The sequence below is a fragment of the Delphinus delphis genome, chromosome 7, assembly GCF_949987515.2.
Source record: "Delphinus delphis chromosome 7, mDelDel1.2, whole genome shotgun sequence".
Lineage (NCBI taxonomy): Eukaryota > Metazoa > Chordata > Mammalia > Artiodactyla > Delphinidae > Delphinus > Delphinus delphis.
In genome coordinates this window covers 94,173,370-94,197,689 of record NC_082689.1, presented here as the reverse complement: position 1 = coordinate 94,197,689, position 24,320 = coordinate 94,173,370, and the positions used below count along the sequence as shown (strand labels likewise).

The window sequence follows — 24,320 nt, the reverse complement described above, 5'->3', positions numbered from 1 at the left end:
CCCTTTCTGTAAGCCAGGTCTGGTGTCCATAGCTTTGTTCGAATTGTTTCAGTCAATTCCCATAAAACCTTATGTCACCGCGACTGCGGTGAGCCTCATTTCACACATAAGAAAACAGCGGCTTCAAGATGTTAAGTTACTCCAAGAAAGTATCTTGTAGGCGGACTGTTGTGTGTGACCAGATCCTTCCGTTCTGCCCCTCCCTGCCTCTCTGCCCTTCCCCAGGGCAATACTTCTCTCACCAGCTAACTTATGGGTTAACATTCCATAGGGAATTAAGAAAAAGAAAGTGAGGAAGGAAGGAACAGAGGAAGGAAGGAAAGAAGGAAATAAAACCTTTCCTTTTACAGTAAATTAAGATTTCAATGGTAAATTTCTGGTTCAAGAGAGCATTTCGGTTTACTCTAAAGTGTAACTGATTGAGGCCATTCCACCCCATCCCCCGACATGCACTCTGGGCAGCTTTATCCAGGAGAAGAGAGGGGAAAAGCACAAGGGTACTGAATGCATGAAGGGGTGGGAGGGCACCAACGAAGGAGAAATTGGGTGCCGGGAGGAGGAGCTGGGGTCCCTGATGGACAGGTTCCCTTGCGTGACCAGCCTAGTAAGCCACGTCCTCCAGTGTCACCTGGGAGGAGGCAGGTGGACTTCCAGAGCTAATGTGACAATTTGGAGCTGGAATGCAAGAACAGACCTTCTGCCCAGGTAGAACAAGGCTGGTAAAGAACTGACCAAATCTTAAGTCTACTGGGGCAGCATGCAGGGACAGACATAGAGACACACAAACACCCCTGTGCTGCAGGCCCAGACCTCCCCTCTGAGTCTGCAGGTGAGAGGGAAGCCAGGAAGAGGGATCTGCCAGAACCTGACCCCCTCAAGACAACGTCCCTGTACTGTGACATGAGAGCCAAGCCACGGTCACCTGGTCTCATCCAACCACAACAAGCGAGGAGTTGCACAATATTTAGCTTCACTAACTCTACCCATTGTTGCTGACAAGAGCTGTCCATGAGCCCTTTACACTGTGATCTCTGGCCTCCACACCCTCCCCCTAACTTCACACTTTGAGAGCCATTGCTCTGGAGCGTGGAAATGCTGAACACTGGAAGCACCTCTCCAATCTGACCCCAGGTTACCTTTCCAGCCTCCCTCCCATGACACCGCCTGGCCCATGTTGTGTGTCAGTACCCTCCCCCACTTCTCCCGGGGAACCTGTATGTCACTCTATCACAGCATGCCTCACACATGGTAAGGCTCTTCAATTACCCACCCACCCTGGCCTCGCCCTCTCAAGACTGTGCTCCACACAGGCTGCAACTGTCCTTCACTTCTATTTTCTCTGCCCTAGAAAGGCTGGTCATGGTGGGACTCCATGAGGGTTTGACAAATGAATGAATGAATGAAAAGAATGAGATTTTAAAACCTATAGTTACATGAGTCATATATGCCTATGTTCACGGGCAGAATCTTTCAAATATTTTTATTCATGACCCCCAAGAAGAAATATATTTCATACTGTGACTAGGTACAAACATTTATATCTGTAATGGAAACAACAGTTTCATGAAACTAATACTACACGGAAGCCATTCTAATAGATTTGTTCTATGCTATGCTATCCTATGCTATCCTATCCTATCCTATCCTATTTCATTCCATTCCATTCCATTGCTTTACTATCTTAACTTGGGTTTTCCAAGAAGCAGACCCTGAGATACGGATTCAAATGCGAACAGTTTACTCTGGAGGTGATGCCAGGAAACATCAGTAGAGTGGGGAAATGAGACAGGGAAAGCAAGGCAGCCAGTGGAAGTGTAGAATGTGTGCCTCACCTCAGAGACATCCTGCCCGAGGAGGTGAGGAAACCAGTGTGTATAGTTTATATACAAATGCCCTCAGTCGTTGACTGAGGGATTTGGGGGGTGGAAATTAGCACCACTAATTTCCTGGTACTTCTGGTCTTCTAGAAGGGCCTAATCAAAGTTGGTGCCAATGGCAAAAGGGAAAATCTTGTCAAAGAAATGCGAGTGCTTTTAGTTGAAGGAGGGCTGGTGTGCACAGACACACTACGGGGAAGGAATATGGGTAGGACACCAGCCTTACCTGTTACATGTACTATTTCATGTTTTTAGAACATCCGGGTCATTAACCACTAAACTGATTTCATGATCTACTCACAGATTGCAAACCACAGTTTGAAGAACAGGGTTAATGTTCTAAGATGGTATTTCCTAAAGAGTGGTCCCTACGGTCTGTACTCCTAGTGGCCTGGAAAGGATTTTAGGTGATACACAAATATTTTTTAATGTGCATCCTTATTTAAAAATTACAACCTGCATTAGGAGAAAAGGTAAAACTAGCACTTCTATGATAGAGAATTTTCTTCCTGAATAAATACATTTCAGAAAAAACATTCATTTGAATATAAATGTTGAATAAGTGATCATGAGCATGGGGAAAAATGGGAAAGTGTTGCTTGAAAGGATAGAGCTTGGGATGCTCTGTCCCAGGGATGCGCCTTTATTGCAGTCCTCTCTGCTTTGACCTTTCAGTCTAACTGTGCTTCCTCTCCCCCACAGAGATTCGGATACGGAGGCTGGGTGCAGCTCCAACACCACGGCAAGGTGAGTTTCTCCCAAAGCACGAGCATGCCTCAGACCCACAGATCTCCTGAGTCTGAAACCTTTCAGCAGGCGGGCCTCTAGGAACCCCCAACTCTTCTGCCCTCCAATCGACTTTATAGTAGGCAAGGGGACAGCACTGAGGTTTCTCTAAATCATTTGCAAAAATGGGGATAACGTCAAAGAACAGCATTCAGGAAGATAAAACTGGAATTCCACAAGCCATTAAGAAATGTCTCTCCCTCTCTCTCTCTTTTTTTTTTTTTTTTTGCCCTAGAACAAATTTTAGCATTGCTCTGTGTCAAGGAAGCAACCTGGCCCTCTCCACAGTTATGACATTATATTACAGCTGACCAAATAAATGGAACAGTTTAGGTTTGCGCACAGGCTGAGAAATTAAACACTGGAGGCAAAAGGGAGAAGAAGCCACTGTTAGAAAGGGTTGAGTTTGGTCAGAGGAAAGAGCGAGAGGAAGAAGGCTTGGGGCAAAGCATTCAGCCTGAGAGAGCTGCAAATCTAGAGCTGCACACAGGTCAGGTCTGACTTCATTTTCAGAGGCATCACAAGCCCTCGTGGAGCGCGTGGGGAGCCCCCCTGAGCTCCCAGTGGAGCACAGACATGACTAAGGCCCCTTGGAGGACTGGTGGTGTGGGAAGCCCGTGCAGGGGTAACGCAATGCACTGTGATGAGGTAAGGACAGCTTTTGCACCAGGTACTGGAGGATGTAGACTTGGGCACCAAGGACTGGAGAGGGCCTCCTGGAAGAAGTGATGCTCATCCTGGGTCTGGAAGCAGAGGTGAAGGCTTGCCCAAGGAATAAAGGAAACTAGAAAGCAAAGACAGGGAGCAAAGGCCTGGAGATATCAAACATACGTAAGCCTAGAACTCAAGCATTTGGCTGGGGCTGGTACCAGCATTTCTCAAAGTGTGGTCTGTGGACCAGCAAGTTCAATTTCACCTGGGAACCTGGGAGAAAGGCAAATTCTTGGGCGTCACCTCAGACCTACCAAATCAGGAACGCTGAGGATAGAGCCAGCAATCTGAGTTGTTTTTTTTTTAAAGGAATTTTGCCTTTTTTTAAAAAAAATTTTATTTATTTATTTTGGGCTGTGTTGGCTCTTCGTTTCTGTGCGAGGGCTTTCTCTAGTTGCGGCAAGCAGGGGCCACTCTTCATCACGGTGCGCAGGGCTCTCACTATCGCGGCCTCTCTTGTTGCGGAGCACAGGCTCCAGACGCGGAGGCTCAGTAGTTGTGGCTCATGGGGCTAGTTGCTTCGCGGCATGTGGGATCTTCCCAGACCAGGGCTCGAACCCGTGTCCCCTGCATTGGCAGGCAGATTCTCAACCACTGCGCCACCAGGGAAGCCCAGCAATCTGAGTTTTGACAAGCCTCCAGCTGGTTCTGATGTTCACTCAAGTTTGAAAACCACTGGCTCTATTCACTCACTCACTCACTGATTTTTATCGACACCTATTTGATGCCAGGCCCACCAGTCTAGACACGTGGAATATGCTGGTGAACAAGACAGACATACCCCCTGCCCTTGCGGTGCTCAAATTCTAGGGGGAGACAAACAAACGTGATCACTTCAGAGAATGAAATAAAAAACAGTGCTGGAACAGGGAATGACTGGGGAGATGCATCTGGGCTGGCTGGTCGGGGAGCTAGCAAAGACTTAGAGGATGAGAAGGAAAAGCCTGGAAGAGCATCCCTGGATGAGGGAATAGCAGTTGCAAAGCCCGCCATATGAGGAAGAGCTGTGTTCAAGGAACAGGAAGGAGGGCAGTTTGGCTGAGATGTGGTGAAAGGGGGAGATGGAAGGAAACCAGGTAGGCAGGGGCCATATCATGGAGGGACTTGTAGCACGTGCTAAGGAGGCCGGGTTTTATTCTCAATGTAATGCAAATTCTTCGGAGGGTCTTAGCGGCTGAAAAAGGTCACCTTGTCTGATCTGTGGAGGATGGATAAAGGCAGGTAAGAGTCTGGGGCACAAAGTGGTGGGAAGAAGCTGGAGAGGTAGGCAGAAGCCTCATCAGACAGGGCCTTGGAGGATGGGTTTAGGCCTTTGTACTTGATCCTGAAGGCAGTGGGAAATCATTAGAGTTTTTTAAACATCAGAATCTCTGGAGCAGCCCATTTTCACTTTCATCAAAGGCCACCCACTAAGTGCCAATTTAGACACTGGGCTGCACTTCTCCCATGAAAAGTGTCAGTTCCTAGCCCGGGAGCTGATGATCTAAGCTGGCCTCAAGTCTCCCCAAAAGAGAAGACAAGCTGAGTGGAGATGATGACAAGGCCACTAGGAAGCCCCAAGTGCAGGGATGGGCAGCCTGTAATTTTTTTTTTTTTTTAACTCCCTGTCCCAGGCTGCAGTTTGTAACCTTGACACTGGATTTGAATGGCCTTCATTTCATCCTTGCTTCTGTGTCAAAGAGACTGCAAAAACTTAACAGCAAATCTAAAAAAAAAAAAAAACCCAGAACAAACAAAAAAAATCCAAGAATGAAAATATTTCCAGTCAAATCTATTACCTGATATTTCCAGCAAAACTGGATATAACAGTAGTCTTATAAAACAAAACAGTGACACTTTCCTTTCCTCTGTTTCAGAAACAAAACAAACCAAAACAGAACCAAATTGGTATTTACCTAATTACAGTGGTCAGGGATCACAGTCACTGGAAAACAACATGCAAATATATACAAATATGCAAATTCAGCTAAGAGCAATGAGAAAATCCAGCACTTTGGGGTAGAAATTTCTTTTCATTCTCCTGTATCCCTTTGGTGAACAAATCTTTTCTGTCCCCCATGAATGATTTACCTCAGAGATTCCTGTTTTCTGAAAGGTCTTTGCAATACACTTCTCTGGTCTGCCCTATTTGTTTCTCGTCTTAATCTTTGGTTTTTCAGTGCTTTTGGAATGAAACAAGGGGTATTTGTTTGCCATGGTAAAGCCTTGTTCAGAACTGAAAAACAACATTTGTCCTTGGGTTGAATATTTATAATTTGGTCGAAGATTCATAAAAGTATGTACGGCCTCCTCTCAGGAGCCACATGGGGTGGCGGCAGAATTGAGTGCTGATGGCAGGAACACCCAACAGCATTTAAAAGAGGCCAGACACAGGACCTAGTTCAAATCCATGGGTCAGCAGCATCTAGAAACATCGACTGAGTGTTCTTCAGGCCCTTGAAATACAAAGACACACACACACACCATTTCCATCACACTTAGCATTTTCAGACACACTATTATGTGTGATCTTCGATCATCATGTTCCTGCTCTAAAACATGATTTCCCTCTCACTGTGGAGCCAGGAAGACACTCAAATGAATAAAGAACATGCAGATAGTGACAATTTTGTGTCGAGCAAAAGAGAAAATAAATAGTAAGGGAATTCAAGGGGGTGGGAAGGCCAAGGCGGGGGCAATTCTCACGAAGATAAAGAATCATAGGACTGTAGGACTAGGGAGCATCTAGTCCAGTGTTTGACAATACGGGCTGCAACCCAACAGTGAGTCATAATATCAATTCAGTGGGTTAGGACAGCTTTAAAAATAAAATAGATTACAAAAGAAAATAGCAGAATGTATTGTTCATGGTAAGAGTAAGTATTGCTTCATCAAACTTTTGTCTCAGTTTGTATCTGTATAAATCTTCGATTGGCCAAAAAGTTCGTTCGTCTTCTTCCAGAACAATGTGCCCGAACGAACTTTTTGGCCAGCCCCAATAGATCTATACAGATGCAGTGGGTCACAATGGAAAATATATTTTTTAACGTGGGGTCGCAGCCAAAATCGATTGAAAGCCATTCCTCTAGTCCAATATCCTCATCTCCTGTTTTTATTTTTAAGCTTAACTTTCCATTACATATGTAGAATCTGAATAAATTCTCCTTTCTATTTTTTATTTATTTTTCTCATTTTACATGCATTTATTATATGAATTAACTACATGAACTGAGAAAGAGTCCCATTTGCAATGCAAATATAACATTCATACAAAAAAAGGACAAAATCAAATGAAACCTTTCTTGATTTAAGGCACTTTAAAAAAATAAGGCTGTCAAATAAATTCTCCTTTTTAAATTTAAGCTATTGAAGATAAAGCTGCAGTTCCCTTGGATCAGCCCTCCCCATGCTCAAAAGTAATTCCTATTAACAGTTTGGTGGGTATCTTTGCAGACCTTTTCCTGTGATTTTACTTTTACATACAGGCACCTATGAAAAAGGACATAGTATTAAAAAGGACATAGTATTATTTAATATGTTTATGTACATATCTTTTAGCTAAGTCAATCAGGTTCCAAACAGAAAACAAACAGCATACTTAGAATATTCTGAAAAGGGTTAATAAAGCGCCTGCTTATAAAGGTGTAGGCGTGGGATGAAGCTGCGGAGGTAGGCAGGGGTTGGATGATGAAGGGTCTTAGGCCAGGTTAAGGAGTTTGGATTTCACCTCAGGGCAACAAGAATCGATCATGAGTTTTAAGCGGCGGAGGTAGCAAGATCTGATTTAGGGTTTTAAGAGTTTACTTGGCTGCTTTGTGGAGACTGGGCTGGAGGGGAGCAAGAGTGAAAGCAGCAAGAGATGAGGCTGGAGGCTGGAGGCTGGAGCAGTCGTCCAGGTGAGAGAGTATGGGGCTTGGACCAGAGCTGGAGCAGTGGAGATGGAGAGAAGTGGGCCCTTGCAGCGTCCATTCTGGAGACAGAATTAACGGCATTGGGAAATGGATGGGATGGTGACACGTCAAGCCGAGGGAAGTGAGAAAATGATGTAGTCTCAGAGGGATGAGAAAGATAATGCTGATATCAAAGGACAGAAGCGGCCAAGCCAGGAGGACAAGCAGATCTGGGGGAGAGAGCAGTAGGCTGAGTGAATAGAGCTGGAGGTGGTTGTAATAGAGCCTCCGTGGAGCTGTCCTTCAGAACCTCGTCATGTGGGAGAGAGGCTGCTTCCTGGTGACAGTGTCTGGGCCATTTCTGCCACCTTTGTACCTCAAGTCCAACCAGCCTGGCAGCTTGCATGGTCTAGAGGGAGAGCCTGAGTGGGGACTGGGGGCAGGGGGAGGAGAATGGAATCTGATATGAAATACTGAATTTTAAAATACATTTTTTCTTTTTTCCCTCTGTGCTAGTTTTTTCCTTGTCGTCTATCCATTCTGTGTGTAATAGTTTGCATCTACTAACCCCAAACTCCAAGTCTATCCCTCCCCCACCTCCCCTACCCCTTGGAAACCACAAGTTTGATCTCTATGTCTGTGAGTCTGTTTCTGTTTTGTAGATAGGTTCATTTGTGTCATATTTTAGATTCCACAGATAAGTGGTATCATATGGTATTTGTCTTTCTCTGCCTGACTTACTTCACTTAGTATGACAATCTCTAGTTGCATCCATGTTGCTGCAAATGGCATTATTTCATTCTTTTTTATGGCTGAGTAGTATTCCTTTGTATATATATACCACATCTTATTTATCCATTCATCTGTCAATGAACATTTAGGTTGTTTCCATGTCTTGGCTATTGTGAATAGTGCTGCTATGAACATAGGGGTGCGTGTATCTTTTTGAATTATAGTTTTGTCCGGATATATGCCCAGGAGTGGGATTGCTGTATCATATGGTTAATTCCATAAAATACATTTTTAATGATACACGATACCAGACATTTGAAATACCAGCCATATTTGAACTCATTTGCAGATAGTATTAGAACTAGAACTTAAGAATCAGAAGTGTCAGAAGTGAAGTTCCTTGGGAATCAGACTCTGAGATAGAGATGAGCATGCAGAAGGTTTATCAGGAAGTGCTCTTAGAGTGGACATCACTGAAAGGGAAAAGAAGGAAGCAGGATAAAACAGAGGGCAATGTCGAGCTGTGATGTAGTCTCAGTGGAGGCCTCAGCTGACCCTACAAAAAGCTCTAAAGCTAACCTCCAGAGTTGTCCCAAGTTGGGGGGTGAGGGCAAGGAAGAGGGGCCTTTACATCTCTGTGGCAGTCAGTCATTCGAAGTGGGCTTCCCTGGAAATAAAGCAGGACTTTAAGGGTAAGTGATTTACACATAGGATCCAGGTTTCCTGACCGCTGTAGTTATCATGACTTCTACTACCCCATGCTGTTCTGGCTTAAAAAACATTAGAGGCATATTTGAAATGAGTTATCTGGGTGGCGATGGATGGTTGGAGAATTCTTTAATTAAACTAAAAATAACAAAAAGAACCCTTGATTTTCTTTCAAGAGTTTATAAAAAAACAATTTGTTTCTGAGTTGAAATAATTTAAAGCAGCTTGCTCCAATTACTTGATTATTAGTTAAGTTTAAGATCTTGGTTGATGTTGGGATCAATGTTAAAAACAGAACCTACGTGACCCCCCAGTCCCTCCCCTAGCAGCAAGTGCTGACTTCTGAGGCCCATTTATATCCCTGCGGGGATCCTGGGTTCCTAAATATCATGTGAGAGGGATCAAGAATTGATTCTCCACAATAACTGTCAGGTCCCAAAATACTGGTTGAAAAAGCAAAGAGAGGGCTTCCCTGGTGGTGCAGTGGTTGAGAGTCCCCCTGCCGATGCAGGGGACACGGGTTCGTGCCCCGGTCTGGGAAGATCCCACATGCCGCGGAGCGGCTGGGCCCGTGTGCCATGGCCCCTGAGCCTGCGCGTCCGAACTGGGAGCCTACTGGGGCACAGCTGCCCTGTGGTAATTTTCACTGAGAAAGAGCTCCCCTGACAGTTGCTGTCATTCATTTGCCTTACGATGGATCCAGCATAAAGGGTGTGGAGTGAAAAGTTTAGTAAGTCTGATTCTCCTGCAACATAATTAGGGCAACCCCCCAAAAGACTGGACTCCTTAGGAAATTATAGTAATTAACATTTGCTTACTAGATAGACAGCAATTACCAAATATCAGCCAGACAGGGTGGAATAATGGCTTCATGAACCTGGATTCTTTTCCCAGTTCTATACCACTAAGAGCTCTATAGCAGCTAAGCTCTATACCACCGCATCTCATGGACTCAATGGTAAATGCAAGAGTTGAACTAAAGAAATGATCCGTTTCTGTTTTAACACGTTCTGCTTTGTCTGAAACCAAAACTTACTTGTGCACCTCCCAGAGAAACCCAATTTCCTCCCTTGCCATTGATAGTATATGGTAAAATCTGGCCATTGGATGAATCTAGAGACTGTCATACAGAGTGAAGTAAGTCAGAAAGAGAAAAACAAATATCGTATGTTAACGCATATATGTGGAACCTAGAAAAATGGTACAGATGAACCGGTTTGCAGGGCAGAAATTGAGATGCAGATGTAGAGAACAAATGTATGGACACCAAGGGGGGAAAGGGGTAGGGGTGGGGGTGGGGGTGGGGGTGTGATGAATTGGGAGATTGGGATTGACATGAATACACTGATGTGTATAAAATAGATAACTAATAAGGACGTGCTGTATAAAAAAATAAATAAAATAAAATTCAAAAAAACAAAAAACGAAAACAAAATCTGGCCATCATTCATTAAGCAAGCTCTCTGGACTGTACTAAGTTCTCTACAAACATTCTAGTATTGAAACTTCTGTATCATTCTGTGTTCTTAGTTGCAAACAGCAGAATCCACTCTAGCTAGTTTAATTAGAGAAACAGCTCACAGGCTTTCTGGGAGGGCCAGAGATCAAGCTCAGAGGCTGTGCTAACAGAAACAATGCCCAATACCTGGCCGGGGACCTGTTCTAGCAAGGCTGTGAGACAGGAAGCTCATGCTGACGATGCTGACATTGGAGGGCAAAGCACTGCAGCTTCTGCTCCAGCCACGTCTGACACCTCAGGCAACACCCCTTATTAAAAGACTGGATTCTGCAGAGTCTCTGCTTCCTCACAGGGCTCACTTCCAAATCAAAGTCACACGTGGGGTCTTCTGATCGGCAGAGCCTAGAGCACATGCCAGTGCCCCTGCTACAAGGGGAGCTGGGAAAGTGAATTCTGAATTCCCCCTCAGAAAGGGGGAATCATAATGTGAAAATATCTTCCCATATAGGAAGTGTTCCAAGGATGCTGGGTGGCTACAAGCATGACAAATAAAACGGTCCACATTTTACAGACAGAAAAAGTGAAGGTTAAACTCAGAAGGGCTGTAACTTAGCCAGTTAGACTGCTAGTAAGTAATTTAATGAGATTTAAGCCCCTATCTATTGAAATGCAGAGACCAGGCTCTCAGCACTCTGCTACACTGGGTATTTTATGGTAATTAAGCTTTCCTAGTAAGAAGCAAAAGAAAAAACTTCTAATTGCCAAATGAAAGTTTGTTTGTCAACTTTTTCTCTTTTACCACCACCCCTCTCTACTCCCTTCACAAATAAAAAGATGTGTTCCTATATTCTATTTGTGCATTCACTATCAGCACCCTTGCTTGCAAACAAAAGAAACAAAGAATGGTTAGTTTAAGCAGAAAAGGAATTTGTTGAAAGTATTTTAAGCCCCTCAAGAATTACAAAATGTTTAGGGAACCACACTCAAATGTGCAGGTGATTGAAGCCACGGCCAAGGCCATGCCACAGGTACAGCCCGGTTAGGACACTGCCACCAGCACCACTGCCAATGGACATAGCTCATGGCCACTGCTGGAATCAATACTGGCAGCATAAACTCAACTGTTCTTGTCTTTTTGCATCACTTGATTTTGATTCACAACCAAGCACTGATCTGTCAAGTTTGAGACAAGGAGAGCAAGTATTTGGGTTTTAGTAGAGGGAGGCTGGGCCCTACCTCTACCAGTACTCTTGCAGGAGAGTCTCCAATCTAGGAAGGTGGTTCAGGTGCTGTCATTGTCAGCAAAGAATCAGAACTGAGGCAAATCAATCCTGATGTCCTGATCTCAGAGACTCGGCTCTGCCTGGGTGTAGATACCTGTCATAGTTACACAAGTCACTTGCTTACTGACCTATTCCCCAGTCTGTGAGCAATGAAAACATGGATGTGAGGGCTTGCTCATGCTTGGGAGGTGTGCACAGGCTGCCGCGCTTCAAGGTGAAAAGTGCTCGGCCTCGTCCATGAAGGAGATGGGGAAGGTCTAGTCCTTGGATCAGAAGGATAAAGGAGGAAGCTGTAGCAAGACCTGAGCGCAAGCCAAGAGGAAGAGGAGGACTGCAGAGAACTCCATCAAGCACAACTCAAGGCCTTTGATCACCACACGCTTACACGGCCATCACGTAGGGCCCAAGGGCAATCTTGAGGCTCTGAAGCACCACCAGAGGTCATGTGTCCTTAAGCAAGGGAATGTCGGGAGACAGCCAGTCTCTAATTAACCATACATCATTAATACTAAGGATAACTAACACTCAACATGTGTCAGACACTCTACTAAGTGCTTTATAAAGATTATCCCATTTCATGCTCACAAGATCCCTTTAAGGTAAGTCATATTATTATAACTATCTTAAAAATGAGCCCAAACTCAGAAGTTTCTAGACAGAACAGCTAGCGGGACAGAGTCTGAGACTCCACAGATATTTGATGTCACAAAGCAGAAGAAGCCATGGAGCCATGGCTAAATGGGACGAGTTTGAACTAATCTGTGCCATCTGCCAAAATGATTTAAAGTAAGCCGTCATTATCGACTCTGACCAGGACTCTCTCCCACCCGTCTTGTTCTCTGGGCCAAAAGCAGTCCAAATCCAATGTATGAGTGCCTTGTACGCTGGGTGGTAAGCTGGAAGCAATACCTCCTCATGGAGCTGAAGAGGCTGCAATGAAAGCAGGGTAACTGAAGAACCAAGAATCTTCTTTCCTCCCAAAAGCAACCACTGACCTGTCACTCCAACGAAGCCTGGTCGAGAGAAGAAGGCTGTGCCCCAGTTATGCCAACTCCTCCAGGAGATCCAAGGAGTCCAGCACAGATCTTCAAATTTAAATAACAGAGAGAGAAAGATATTCAGATTTCCAAATACAACGTCACTGCAGAGCATAATAATAATAACATCTGAATGAAATAATGCCATTTGCAGCAACATGAATGGACCTAGAGATGATCATACTAAGTGAAGTAAGTCAGAGAGAGAAAGACATATATCATATGATATCACTTATATGTAGGATTTAAAATATGACAGAAATGAACTTGTCTACAAAACAGAAACAGACACACAGAGAGAACAGACTTGTGGTTGCCAAGGAGGAGGTGGGGTGGGAGAAGGATGATGGATTGGGAGTTTGGGATTAGTAGATGCAAACTATTACATATAGGATGGATAAACAACAAGGTCCTACTTTATAGCACAGGGAATTATATCCTGTGATAAACCATAATGGAAAAGCATATGAAAAGGAATGTATATATAACTGAATCACTTTGCTGTACAGTAGAGATTAACACAACATTGTAAATCAACTATACATCAATAGGGGACTCCCCTGGTGGTCCAGTGGTTAAGACTCTGTGCTTCCAAATGCAAGGGGCACAGGTTCAATCCCCGGTCAGGGAACTAAGATCCCACATGCCACACGGTGCAGCCAAAAAAAAAAACCAAAAAAAACCAAACTACACATCAATAAATTTTAAATAATAAAATATTAATATCTACAAATAATATTAATAATAACCTTTGGATTATGGAACCTCTGCTCAGCCAGCTCAAGTACTCTGTTCTTTGTCTCTGTGGATGGAAATCTGTGCCTTAATTTCTTCCTTTTCTCACAGTCTTTCCAATCTCCATGCTTATGACCTAATTTTCTGGTGGCAGATTACTAACTTGTCTTTTTTCCTCAACTATATATCCTTAAAGTTTTACATCAGTCAGAGAAAGTATATTGCCCACCTTAGGTGCCACATAAATATTTGTTTTATAAATTGAAAAAAAAAACTGAGAAAACTGAGGCTCAGAGATGTTGTTTAACTTGCTCATGGTGACACAGTAAGTGGCAGAACAGGGATTTGAACCTTAGCAGTCTGATTTCAGGGACCTGGATCAGAACTTTTCCCTTTTCTTTAGGGATCAGCAACAGGAGGCCCAATTAAGAGGCCGCTGCCATGCTCCACACAGACACTTAGTTTGCACCTCCCCACCCCCGCACTGAGAATTAAAAGGTAGTGTACAAGGCAGGCATGATGCCTGGTAGAGGTAGCAGCTCAGAACCAAATTTCACGTATGCTGCTAGACTGATTCACTGCATGGCCTGCCTCCTCCTGCAGGTGTTGACATCAGTGGGCCCTGCTCTGCTAGACAAATTATTTACTCTCACTATCCATCTGTTGCTTCTCTATAAAACAAGAGGGTTGGACTAGATGGTCTATCTCAGAGGTCCTTTCAATTCTAAAATGTTATGAATCTAGAGTTTTCCAGATGCTGGGCTATCCTCTTGGGTCTTGGAGCCAGAGGTTCTGGCAAGGTGACTTACACAATCCTCAGCTGTGTAGTCCCAAAAGGCCATGACCATGACCTTGTTCTCTCTGTGTCCAGCCACTGACAACCACAGAGCACACCCCTTCAAATCCAAGCCAATATTAAGGCACAAGGACAAAAAGTTGAGTTCTGTTAAATAAACAGATTTCTACTTCTTTGAGGATTAAGTAAAAAAACCCTAAAAAGGTTAGGGGAGAACCACGTTCCAAAGCATACAAGGAAGGATTAATCTAAGTAAGCTTAGGTCACCTTTGATGCTGATGTGAGTTTTCTGACTCAGGGAGAAGCAAAGATGCTGAAAGATGGAAAGGTCTTCAGAGTGGTCCAAGAGAACTGCTGGGACCCAGAAGTTCGCCTTAGAGAAATGGACCAAACAGGTACTTCCAATGAGAAACACTACCAATGTTTGCATCTGATGTAAGAGGCATGTCTACTGCTAAAGTCTGTTGACCACTTTAGGTGATTTATGTGATGACATCTCCTTTTATCCTCCAAGCCAGGCTGTTCCAGCTTCACTGGGGGAGGGATGGCACCTTCCACAGTGATGTTTTTAGAGTGTGGATTTAAAATGTTTTGAAATTAGGTATACCGTTTTAAAGTAGAATGCTGTATTATTTAAACACATTTTAAGTTCAACTGCATAGTATTTACTTATTATAGAGCCAATTAAAACAGTAAAAATAAGAGTTCACAGATTAAGGATGCCAAGTGCCTGGTTAGTCAGATTCAGGATCCGATTTCTTTCTGTAGTTTCTTTTGGTGCACAGTACACAGAATGTCCCCACTGACACATAAGGGGTGGAAACGGGAGCAGTTTACAAAAAAGTTAATCATGTAATCTCAGAATACTCTACAATGAAACCAAGCCAGAAATTCGAAAGGGGAGAATGAGGAAATTTTTGTTTCCAAGCTGAGTCACTAACCATTTCTAAGAACTGCTTGCATTCCTCATCCCATATTTTAAAATCAAACAAATCCCCATAATTTAAAAGAATTATGAAAGCCTATCTAAAATATGGTATGATGGGTAGGGGATAAGATAAAACAAAATAAAACATAATAAAATAGTAAAATAAAAATGTGGCATGACAGACGCATTGTACTTTCACTTGTTACTACCTGATTGACCGTGCCACCAAGGAGAGCGTGCTCCAATGAGAGAACCCAGCCTGCTGAACACGCGTGGGATCTGCCCAGAGACTGTGATGGGGAACTCCCCATGACAACACTATCAGGCCTAAATTTTGACATCAGTGGTCTAGATTTAATCCAGAAAACAAACAATTCACACACAAAAATAAAAGAGCCCTTTAGAACTACCACCTTCCTAACCAAGGACAAATGTATAAGAAGTTCAAAAAATACACACAGAGATGGCAGGAGACATTTTATTCCAAGGTCTGCATAAAACAAGTTCATAGATATCAGCCCCAAATAAGGAGGTGGTCTCTGGCATGTTAGAATTTGGTATAGCTACTTTAGGCTAGATATTGCTTTATAGATTTTTTTAAATAATTAAAAGTACATCTAAATTGCATTCAAATTGAACTTTGCGGAAAGCCTGAAGCACTTCTGTAGACCATTCCATAGAACACAGTATATATACCCCATGTACTAGAATGGAGGTGGTAGGGGCACTGAGAGAGAACAGCTTTTCAGACTGACAGCAAAGACAGCAAAGGTCTTACTCTAAATGTGAAGCACAAGCAGCTCCCACCTCTCAAGGAGAAAACTAGTGGAAAGGAGACTCAGATGACTGGTGTCAGAACCATTGCTCACGACTGCAGTTTAGGTGAAGAGTGTCTCCTTTGGTTTTTGTTGTTTGTTTCATTCCACAGCTATCCTTAAGAGGACAGTCAAGCCTAACCCTTGTTGAGCATTTTTCTTTGTGCCAGGTACTGTTCTCAGCACCTGACATGTATTAACTCAATTCCTATAACAACCATCATAGGTGGCATCTATTATTATGCCCATTTTACAGATGAAGAAACTGAGGAACAGAGGTTAAGCAATTTGTCCAAGATCGCACAACTTGTAGGAGGGAAAGCCGAGATTTGAACCCAGGCAGTCTGGATCCAAGTGCTTAGCAGGTGCATCCTACTGCCTCTGCCGAGGTAAAAGAATGATGAAGGCACAGCACAGAAGGTTCCAGCAAGCCATGCCATCTTCACAGGGAGAAATATGTAATTGCAGTCCCTGGTTTACTTCATCACATCTCTATGTGCAGGCATGGTTGTACCTAGTGCCACCTGAGGGGTATTAGGAGGTGAAGTGATGTGCTCGGGATTACACAGCAGTAAATGGCAGAGCTACAATTATACCTAGGACTGTCTCTCTCATGCCATCACTTTTCCCAAGGGAGCTTTTCCCAAGCCTCTCTCAGGATGAGACCTGCCTGGGGTGTTTATTAACACCCCATCCATTGAGTCACAGTTTCCAAAGGAGGGCCTAGGAATTTGTTTTTACAATGTTCTCTTCCCTCCACCCCCTGGCCCCTATAGCCATTTTACTCAGCAGGTGAGTCTGGGGAACACTGTGCTATTGCCAAACTGTTAAACACCACTTTAAAAACAATCAGCTCTCATTGGGTTAGACTTGTTTTCTTCCCCTCTGGATTCCCAGGAACCAAAGAACATGTGTCCAAATCAACCAACACATAAATAATGCAATTTACTATGTTTATATAAAATATGGTGACAAGTGATGGCCACTGGGGTATACAGAAGGTGCAAGGCTGGACAGCAGCCTCATCCCACCACTTGCAGGCCATGTGATCTAATCTATAAAATGAAATACAGTAATGTAAGAAAAAGCATTTGTGTAAATGTAAAGATTTTACAATTGAACGGCATTTATCTGTTGTATACTAATCACTGAATACAAATCATATCTGTGACAATGTTCAACAATGCTCTCTAATCAAACGCTGTAGTGTCTAGTCCTCACTAAACAATGATTTATTTATTCATATATTGGGTATGTTAAGGATAGAACATGGACAGACAGGTGCATGTGGTGTTGAAATTCAAGTAGGGCACGGCACAGGATAAACAACCACAGTCATGACAGACTGTAATAAGTTATCAGAAAAGGAAAGGAACAGAACAATGGGATAGAGAGCGGATGGAGTTGGGGAAGGCCTCTCTGAGGATCTGACATTTGAACGGAGACCTTAGGGTAAAAAGGAGCTCGTCCTGTGATGAGCCATAAGGAGGGCATTCCAGGCAGATGGAACAGCTGTGCAAGGGTCCTGGGGCAGGAAAGCACTCCAAAGAACAGGCAGGAGGTCTATGAAGCTCAACGTGAGCTCCCAGGAGAGACGGAGCCTTATAGACCGTGTTCAAGTTTGGAGTTTACTCTGAATGTGATGAAAAGTGCTTGGAAGTTTTGAGCAAGGTAGTGAGTTGATCTAAGTTTTAACCCTTACCCTGGCTTCCAAGTGTAGAACAAACTGTAAGAGGACAAGAGTGGTAGTCGGAGACCAGCTCAGAAGCTTCTGCAGCGGTCCACGTAGGAAATACTGGTGGCTTGGACCAGGCAGTGGCAGGAGATGGGGAGAGGTGAGCACATGAAAGGAACTGGAGTAGAGCTAACAGGCCTTGCTGCTGGGTTGGACGTGGGCATGAGGGAAAGAAGAGCCACCATTGCTTTGGCAGCATCTCTCCTGATAACCCAGCTCCAGAAGTGTGAAGATAAGAGATTGTAGGCATCCTGGATGCTGGATTCTGGAACCACACTCAGGGTCTCATTCTGGGCATTCCAGACAGTGGGACTCTACCCATGCTCACTTAGGAGATGAATTAAAGGGGCCAGGAAGGTGCCTGAGAAATACAGTCTGTCATGCATGACCTAAGATGAAAAGCCCTAAAAAAATTGATTGGGAAATGTCTTGCTTAAATAAAACTTCACAGGAAGGAGGGTTGGAAAACACCTTTGAAAAATTGCTTTTTAGTTTTTCTTGAATGATCTCACTTCTGTCCAGCCTTTACTCCTCTCCTTAGAACTGACGCCGAGGGATGAGGGAAGCCTGGGACAGAGACCCTGCGAGAAGGGGGACAGGGAGAAGCAGCGAGGGAGGGGAGAGAGGAAAGACGGTGGGACGGAGACTTGCTGGGCTCCTCAGCCCTGGGAAATGTCGGAGTGCCCGGGCCATTCTTCTCATTAGCTTTGCCTTTGTGTCTGTGTCTAGGAGTGACCGTGCAAGCCCTTTCCACGGTTCCCGTCATGTTTAGCTACTGGGTGAGTGTGAAACCTCAATTCATCGCCTTGGTGGGCGAAGGCTCACTCATGTCCAGCTCCCTAGCAAGTAGACAAATGCCTCAAGTCTCGAACATTGCCCACCCAACTCTCCACCCTTTCAGAGATCAGCAGGGTCCCTCAGCTTCTCACACCACACCGTCCCCTCCCAGGCCTGTCTCCCTAGTCATGTCCTTGCTCTAGACCTGCACGGTCCAGTATGGTAGCCAATGGCTGCAGGTTGCTATGTGACTCGAATTGCATTTCCTCTGGACAGCACAGTTCTAGACCCAACCTTAATCTCCATCAGAACTGACCTGTCTGCTGACTCATTCCTGCGGTGCCTAGCTTAGTAACTGACAAGCCAGCTTATTCAAAAGTGATAATGATTTTGAGGCAGGGGAAGTGATGATAATGGCCTAATATGTTGCCTCTCCCATGGAAATATACAATTCAAAACAGGATTCCTAGAGTTGGATGCCTTTCCCCGAGTGATGAAGTCTTGAGTGCTAAAAGTTTCAGGTATGATGGCAAGCCAGTGGAAGCACATTTTTGTACATAGTTGGGGGTGCACTAAGTACCCTCTCAACCAAATAAACATTCACACGTGTTGTGATTTAATAAGCAATGGAAATACCACCTGCTCACACTTACTTCCTCCACCTGTGCTCATGATTCTAGTATTAGTGATTCAATTCTTATCTGTTCCTATCATGAGATTCACTACTTAAAATAAAATCCCCTAAGACCTCGAGATACCTGAATTTACCAGACTGGGTGCTATTCTGACTGGGCAACTGGGATTGCAGGCAAATACCAAATTCTTAGCAGTGGGGTGGGATGATGTTGAAAGATAGCAGTAGCGGAGAGATTACTCTTGAGTGTCACTGCCAACAGGAAGGACACAGAGAAGGACAGACAGGAACAGGAGAGGTCCATAAGCAGCCCGGCATCCTCTGAGGAGGCGTGACAAGGAGGTGCCCTGAAATCGGGCACTCACCAGGCCCAGCTCCTGGGGTTGGGAGGGGGGATGCCTAGGTGTGCAGCCCTGCAGACTCCTGTCTGCAGTTGGTGGGGTGGCCCACCCTCATTCCATGTCTAGTGTAGGATTCCAGGCCCTTCTGATTACAGCCCCAGTTTTTCTAATTAATCAGCAATATGCTAGCAGTTTTCTTTGCCTTGGCAATGAATGGCTTCTGGGTCTCCTGTGGCCAAGGCCTAACTCAGGCTGTGCTTCAGCTTTCTGAGGGGTAAAGCCACTGAGAGTGACAAGTGACTGAGCCCTGAGGAGGTGCTGATCAGAGTAAATATCTAAAGAAGTAAGTTTTGAACCATGTGCTTTCCCTTACCTGTCTCCACCAGGCGAAACCTCAGGACACTTTAGAGCTGTGCCAGCTTCTAAACAATGACCTAGCTGCCACTGTTGCGAGCCACCCAAGGAGGTTTGTGGGTCTGGGGACATTGCCCATGCAGGCCCCTGAGCTGGCGGTCAAGGAGCTGCAGCGCTGTGTGAAGGAGCTGGGCTTTCCGGGGGTTCAGATTGGCTCCCACATCAACGAGTGGAACCTGAACGCCCAGGAACTCTTCCCAGTGTACGCGGTGAGTACGTGGCGCTCACTCTCAGAGCGTGGCCAGGCACTGTGCTCGGTGTCCCTGGGTGGGAGAGATGCCTGATGACATGCTAGATGTAGGGGGAAATGTGGAAAGAGCTCCCCCAAATAAGTGGGCCATCCTACTAGAAGAGGGACAGGTGGAAATGCTTCCCAGGCCAGCCCTAAGTTAACTCAGTGAAATCTCTCTTCTTTCTAGCCCCCTTGATCTCCTTTTAAAGTTTCATTTGGAATAAAATAGATAACCAACCAGGACCTACTGTATAGCACAGGGAACTCTGTTCAATATTCTGTAATAACCTAAATGGGAAAAGAATTTGAAAAAGAATAGATACATGTATATGCTCAACTGAATCACTTCGCCGTACACCTGAAACTAACCCAACATTGTTAATCAACTGTGCTCCAATATAAACTAAAAATTTAAAAAAATTTTTTTAAATAAAGAGGTTATGTAAACTGGAAAAAAAAAGTTTCATTTGGAAGCCAAAATACTACCCTCACCACAGCCACTGTGCAAAAGAATCAGGTTAATGACATACCCCAAAGTATTTGTTTTTGCTTTGGAAAAAAGTTCTTATCATTTTTCAAAATTATGAAATAATTTAGAAGAACCTGCAGAAAATACAAAAATGTTTAAAGAGGAAAACAGCTATACATAAAATAAATAAGCATCAAGGATTTACTGTATAGCACAAGGAATTATACCCAATATCTTGTAATAACCTGTAATGGAATAGAATCTGCAAAAAACAAACCAAATCACTATGCTGTACACCTGAAACTAACACAATATTGTAAACGAACTATACTTTAAATAAATAGGAAAACAAAAAGAACCCATAATTCTGCCACCCAAAGATGAGTAAACACTGTTAATAGTACATTTCATTTATCTTTTTTTTTTTTGCTCTACACGGGCCTCTCACTGTTGTGGCCTCTCCCATCGCGGAGCACAGGCTCCGGACGTGCAGGCTCAGCGGCCATGGCTCACGGGCCCAGCCGCTCTGCGGCATGTGGGATCTTCCCGGACCAGGGCACGAACCCGTGTCCCCTGCATCGGCAGGCGGACTGTCAACCACTGCGCCACCAGGGAAGCCCCATTTATCTTTTTATTTGCATACATCTGCATATTTTATATTTTAATGAAATTGGAAATACACTATACATGTGATTTTTAAATAATGTTTTAATTTTTTTAATTTTTGCCTGCATTGGGTCTTTGATGCTGTGTGTAGGCTTTTCTCTACTTGCAGCGAGCAGGGGCTACTCCTCGCTGTGGTGCGCGGGCTTTTCATTGTGGTGGCTTCTCTTGTTGCGGAGCATGGGCTCTAGGCACACAGGCTTCAGTAGTTGTGGCACATGGGCTCAGTAGTTGTGGCTCGCGGGCTCTAGAGCGCAGCCTCAGTAGTTGTGGTGCACGGGCTTAGCTGCTCTGCGGCATGTGGGATCTTCCCGGACCAGGGCTCAAACCTGTGTCCCCTGCATTGGCAGGCAGATTCTTAACCACTGTGCCACCAGGGAAGCCCCTAAACATGCGATTTTGTATCCTAATTGAGAATTTCCAACCTAAGTGAAAATTCTCTCAATGCATGATTTTAAAATAACTGCATAATATTCCAATATATGGATATGTTTTATTTAACCAGCCCGCAATTAAGATACTTTTTAAGCCATATATTTTTAAAATGTAGTATAATAAAAATATGCAACAAAAATAATACCATCAAAATGTTAACATTTGATGAAACTAGATGGTAAATATATGGGTGTTCATTTTAGTTGTTTATAACTTTCTATATTTGAAATATTGCATAATGAGATACATTTTCAAAAACACAGTGCCATCCATTTCTGAAATATCCAACAGAAGTGTCCACAGTCCCATGGTCCTCTCTACCTTCTGTTCTTTCTGTACATAAATCTGCTTTCCTTAATTCCAGGATTCAAGATGCATAATTCTTTATTCAATTGCATTTTTTAAAAATTTCTTACTTGCCTCCTAGAATTATAATAGTATCATTTTCTGTTATTTTCACTGTAAATGCAAAATCTTCAATAATGAATTAAGTAGATGTTGGTAGACTCATCAGGCAATATAATCACTGATGATTTATTCATTTAATATTTATTGAGCTCTGACTACATGCAGAATGCATTCCATGCCTGTATCTGTGGACACTGCCCACCAGCTGGGGGACTGCCTGTTAAATTGCCTCCTAATGACCTGAAAGATTTAGTTAATGTTCCTCTAAATATCAGACTCCCAGAAGATGATTGGCTGCAGTGGCTGAACTGATCCAGTGAATGTTTTCTAGAAACTTTAATGAGCTCTGAAAGAGGATGTATTTACTTGTGCATCCAAATTGTTTCAGCACAGTATGAGCAAGCCTTCAGCTGTAGGTCATTTTAGGATTCACTGGAATCAGCTTTATGAATTACTAAGGGGCTCAGAACGCAATAGCAGCCCATTGGGGTCCAAATGGATATTTTCATTTATGTGACCAGCTCAATCAATCATTCTAACTAGGCTGTTTTGGGGGATACCAGTCTCTGTGGGGATTCAAAAGAGCATCCTGGCCCCATCTGACTTGTGATGTCCTGGGGTTGATAGCACATTTGTTTGGTTAGCAAGACTTGCCAGCCTTAGCACTATCTAACTTGCATCAGTAACGTGCTGAAACAAATGAGAGGCGTTTCTGTGGGCCAAGTTGGCTTCATCATCTCGAGGGCAGCCTGAGCTCCAGAGCACCCAACTGTCCCCCTTATCTCCTAGACCTCCCTTCTTAGTGAGCAAACCCAACAGCACATGCTCAGATCAGTTATCAGGTACAAAAATGATTTTGTGGTGAGTATGAAGCAAACAGAGTGGTAGTGGCAGACTGCCTGTCATTTATCAGCCAGAAGACCTGAGTAAGTTACTTAGCCTCTATCTGCCTTAGTTTCCTCCTCTTTAAAATGGGAGTAATAAAAGTACTCATCTCATAAAGGATTAAACTAGTTAACAATTGTAAAATTGCTATATATATTAAAAATATATATTAAATATATAAATTAGATATTATATATAATATATAATATGTAAATATATAATAATACATATGTTATATAAAATGGGAGTAATGAAAGTGCTCACCTCATAAAGGATTAAACTAGTTAACAATTGTTATGTATAAAATATGTTATGTATAAAATATGCTATGCTATGTATAAAATATGCTATGTATGAAATAAATATAATATACAAAATATATGAGTATATATAATATATATAAAATGCATAGTAGTATATAATATACATAGGATATATATTATATATAAAATATACATATATACATATATATATATAAACAGCTTTGGCACATGGTAAGTGCTCACTAAATTTAAACTATCATGATTTTGAGGGTATAAGTGGCTTCTTTTTATATTCTCTACAATGTCTCACATGCAGAAGGTGATCAGAAATATTTGTTAATTTGAATTGAATAGAAATGAACCATCACACGTACACAGAATAAAGCTTTATCCTTATGAGGAGTGAAATCCCACCAAGATACCAAGATCACATGCCTTTGTCAAGCCCAAACCATCCCAAGAAGTTGATACTCTTTCCAGCCTGCATCCGTTATTAGAAACCAATCAGCTCCTCTCCCTTCAAAAGATTTCTCTCTCTTCCGCTCCCCAGAACCTGTTGAATTAGAAGGGCTTTCTTCAATCTGCCTGTTGCCTGCCACTTCCAGAATCCCCTATTGTCCTGGGATTATTTCTCCATTTTGAAAAGGCTTATGTACACAAGTCACATTGCATCAGCCTGGTTAGCCCAAATGTTTATATGTAGAGGTAGGATGATTCACCCCAGCACCCCAATATATTTGGAAAAGAAATGGTCCAAGGAAAATGTTTTGAACCTTGACAAGCAACTAATATTAAAAGCCTGTTGTGAGGACTTTTTCTAATTAACCATTGTGTCGAATAAAGGTCATTTCCTCCAGATGGTATTTCTATTTCCCAGAAGGTCCTGGAGCAGGTTTGCTCATGACAGTCTTTTCAGTACCTGCCTGGCTGAGGCACTGAGAGCTCTTTCCTTTCTAAAGTCATCTCATACACAGCGGACTCTTCAGGCGCTCAGCTGTGGTCCTGAGGCTTTGTGAGTGCCTGTAGATCCCAGAAATTCCCACCCAGTGTCAGGCTCGGAGTGGCCAGATGGCGTAGGTCAGGCCAGTTATGAGCCCCTGGCTCCCAACCCATCACTTCCTCACTTTCCACATCGTCGGGTTTCCAAGAGAGGGAGAAGAGGGAACACTCCACCCCTGACTTCAACACTACAATCTAAGCAGTTCTTCCGAAAGAGGGGACCAAACAGGAACCAGCAGGGGAAATTTCCTCACGTTTGAGGTGTGAGATCAGTCCTTGAGTGTTTTGCTCTCAGCCAAAGTGTTTCAAGGGTAGATGTTTTATCAACC

General features: G+C 43.5%; 1 protein-coding gene across 7 annotated transcripts in view; it reads left to right on the top strand.

The window, feature by feature from the left end:
- The window catches only part of ACMSD (aminocarboxymuconate semialdehyde decarboxylase), an 81,131-nt gene that overhangs the window by 4,613 nt on the left and 52,198 nt on the right, over nt 1-24,320 (top strand). For 4 of the 7 annotated variants that reach the window (XR_011246548.1, XM_060016905.1, XM_060016906.1 and 1 more), the window contains exons 2-5: nt 2,580-2,624; nt 14,292-14,388; nt 18,201-18,250; nt 19,610-19,846. Coding sequence is in view for 6 of the 7 variants with exons in the window: in XM_060016905.1 (XP_059872888.1) it covers nt 2,580-2,624; nt 14,292-14,388; nt 18,201-18,250; nt 19,610-19,846 (429 nt within the window). In the remaining variant the exon portion in view is untranslated. The remainder of the gene's footprint in view (nt 1-2,579; nt 2,625-14,291; nt 14,389-18,200; nt 18,251-19,609; nt 19,847-24,320) is intronic. The other 3 variants (XM_060016909.2, XM_060016910.2, XM_060016907.1) reach the window with 2 other exon arrangements.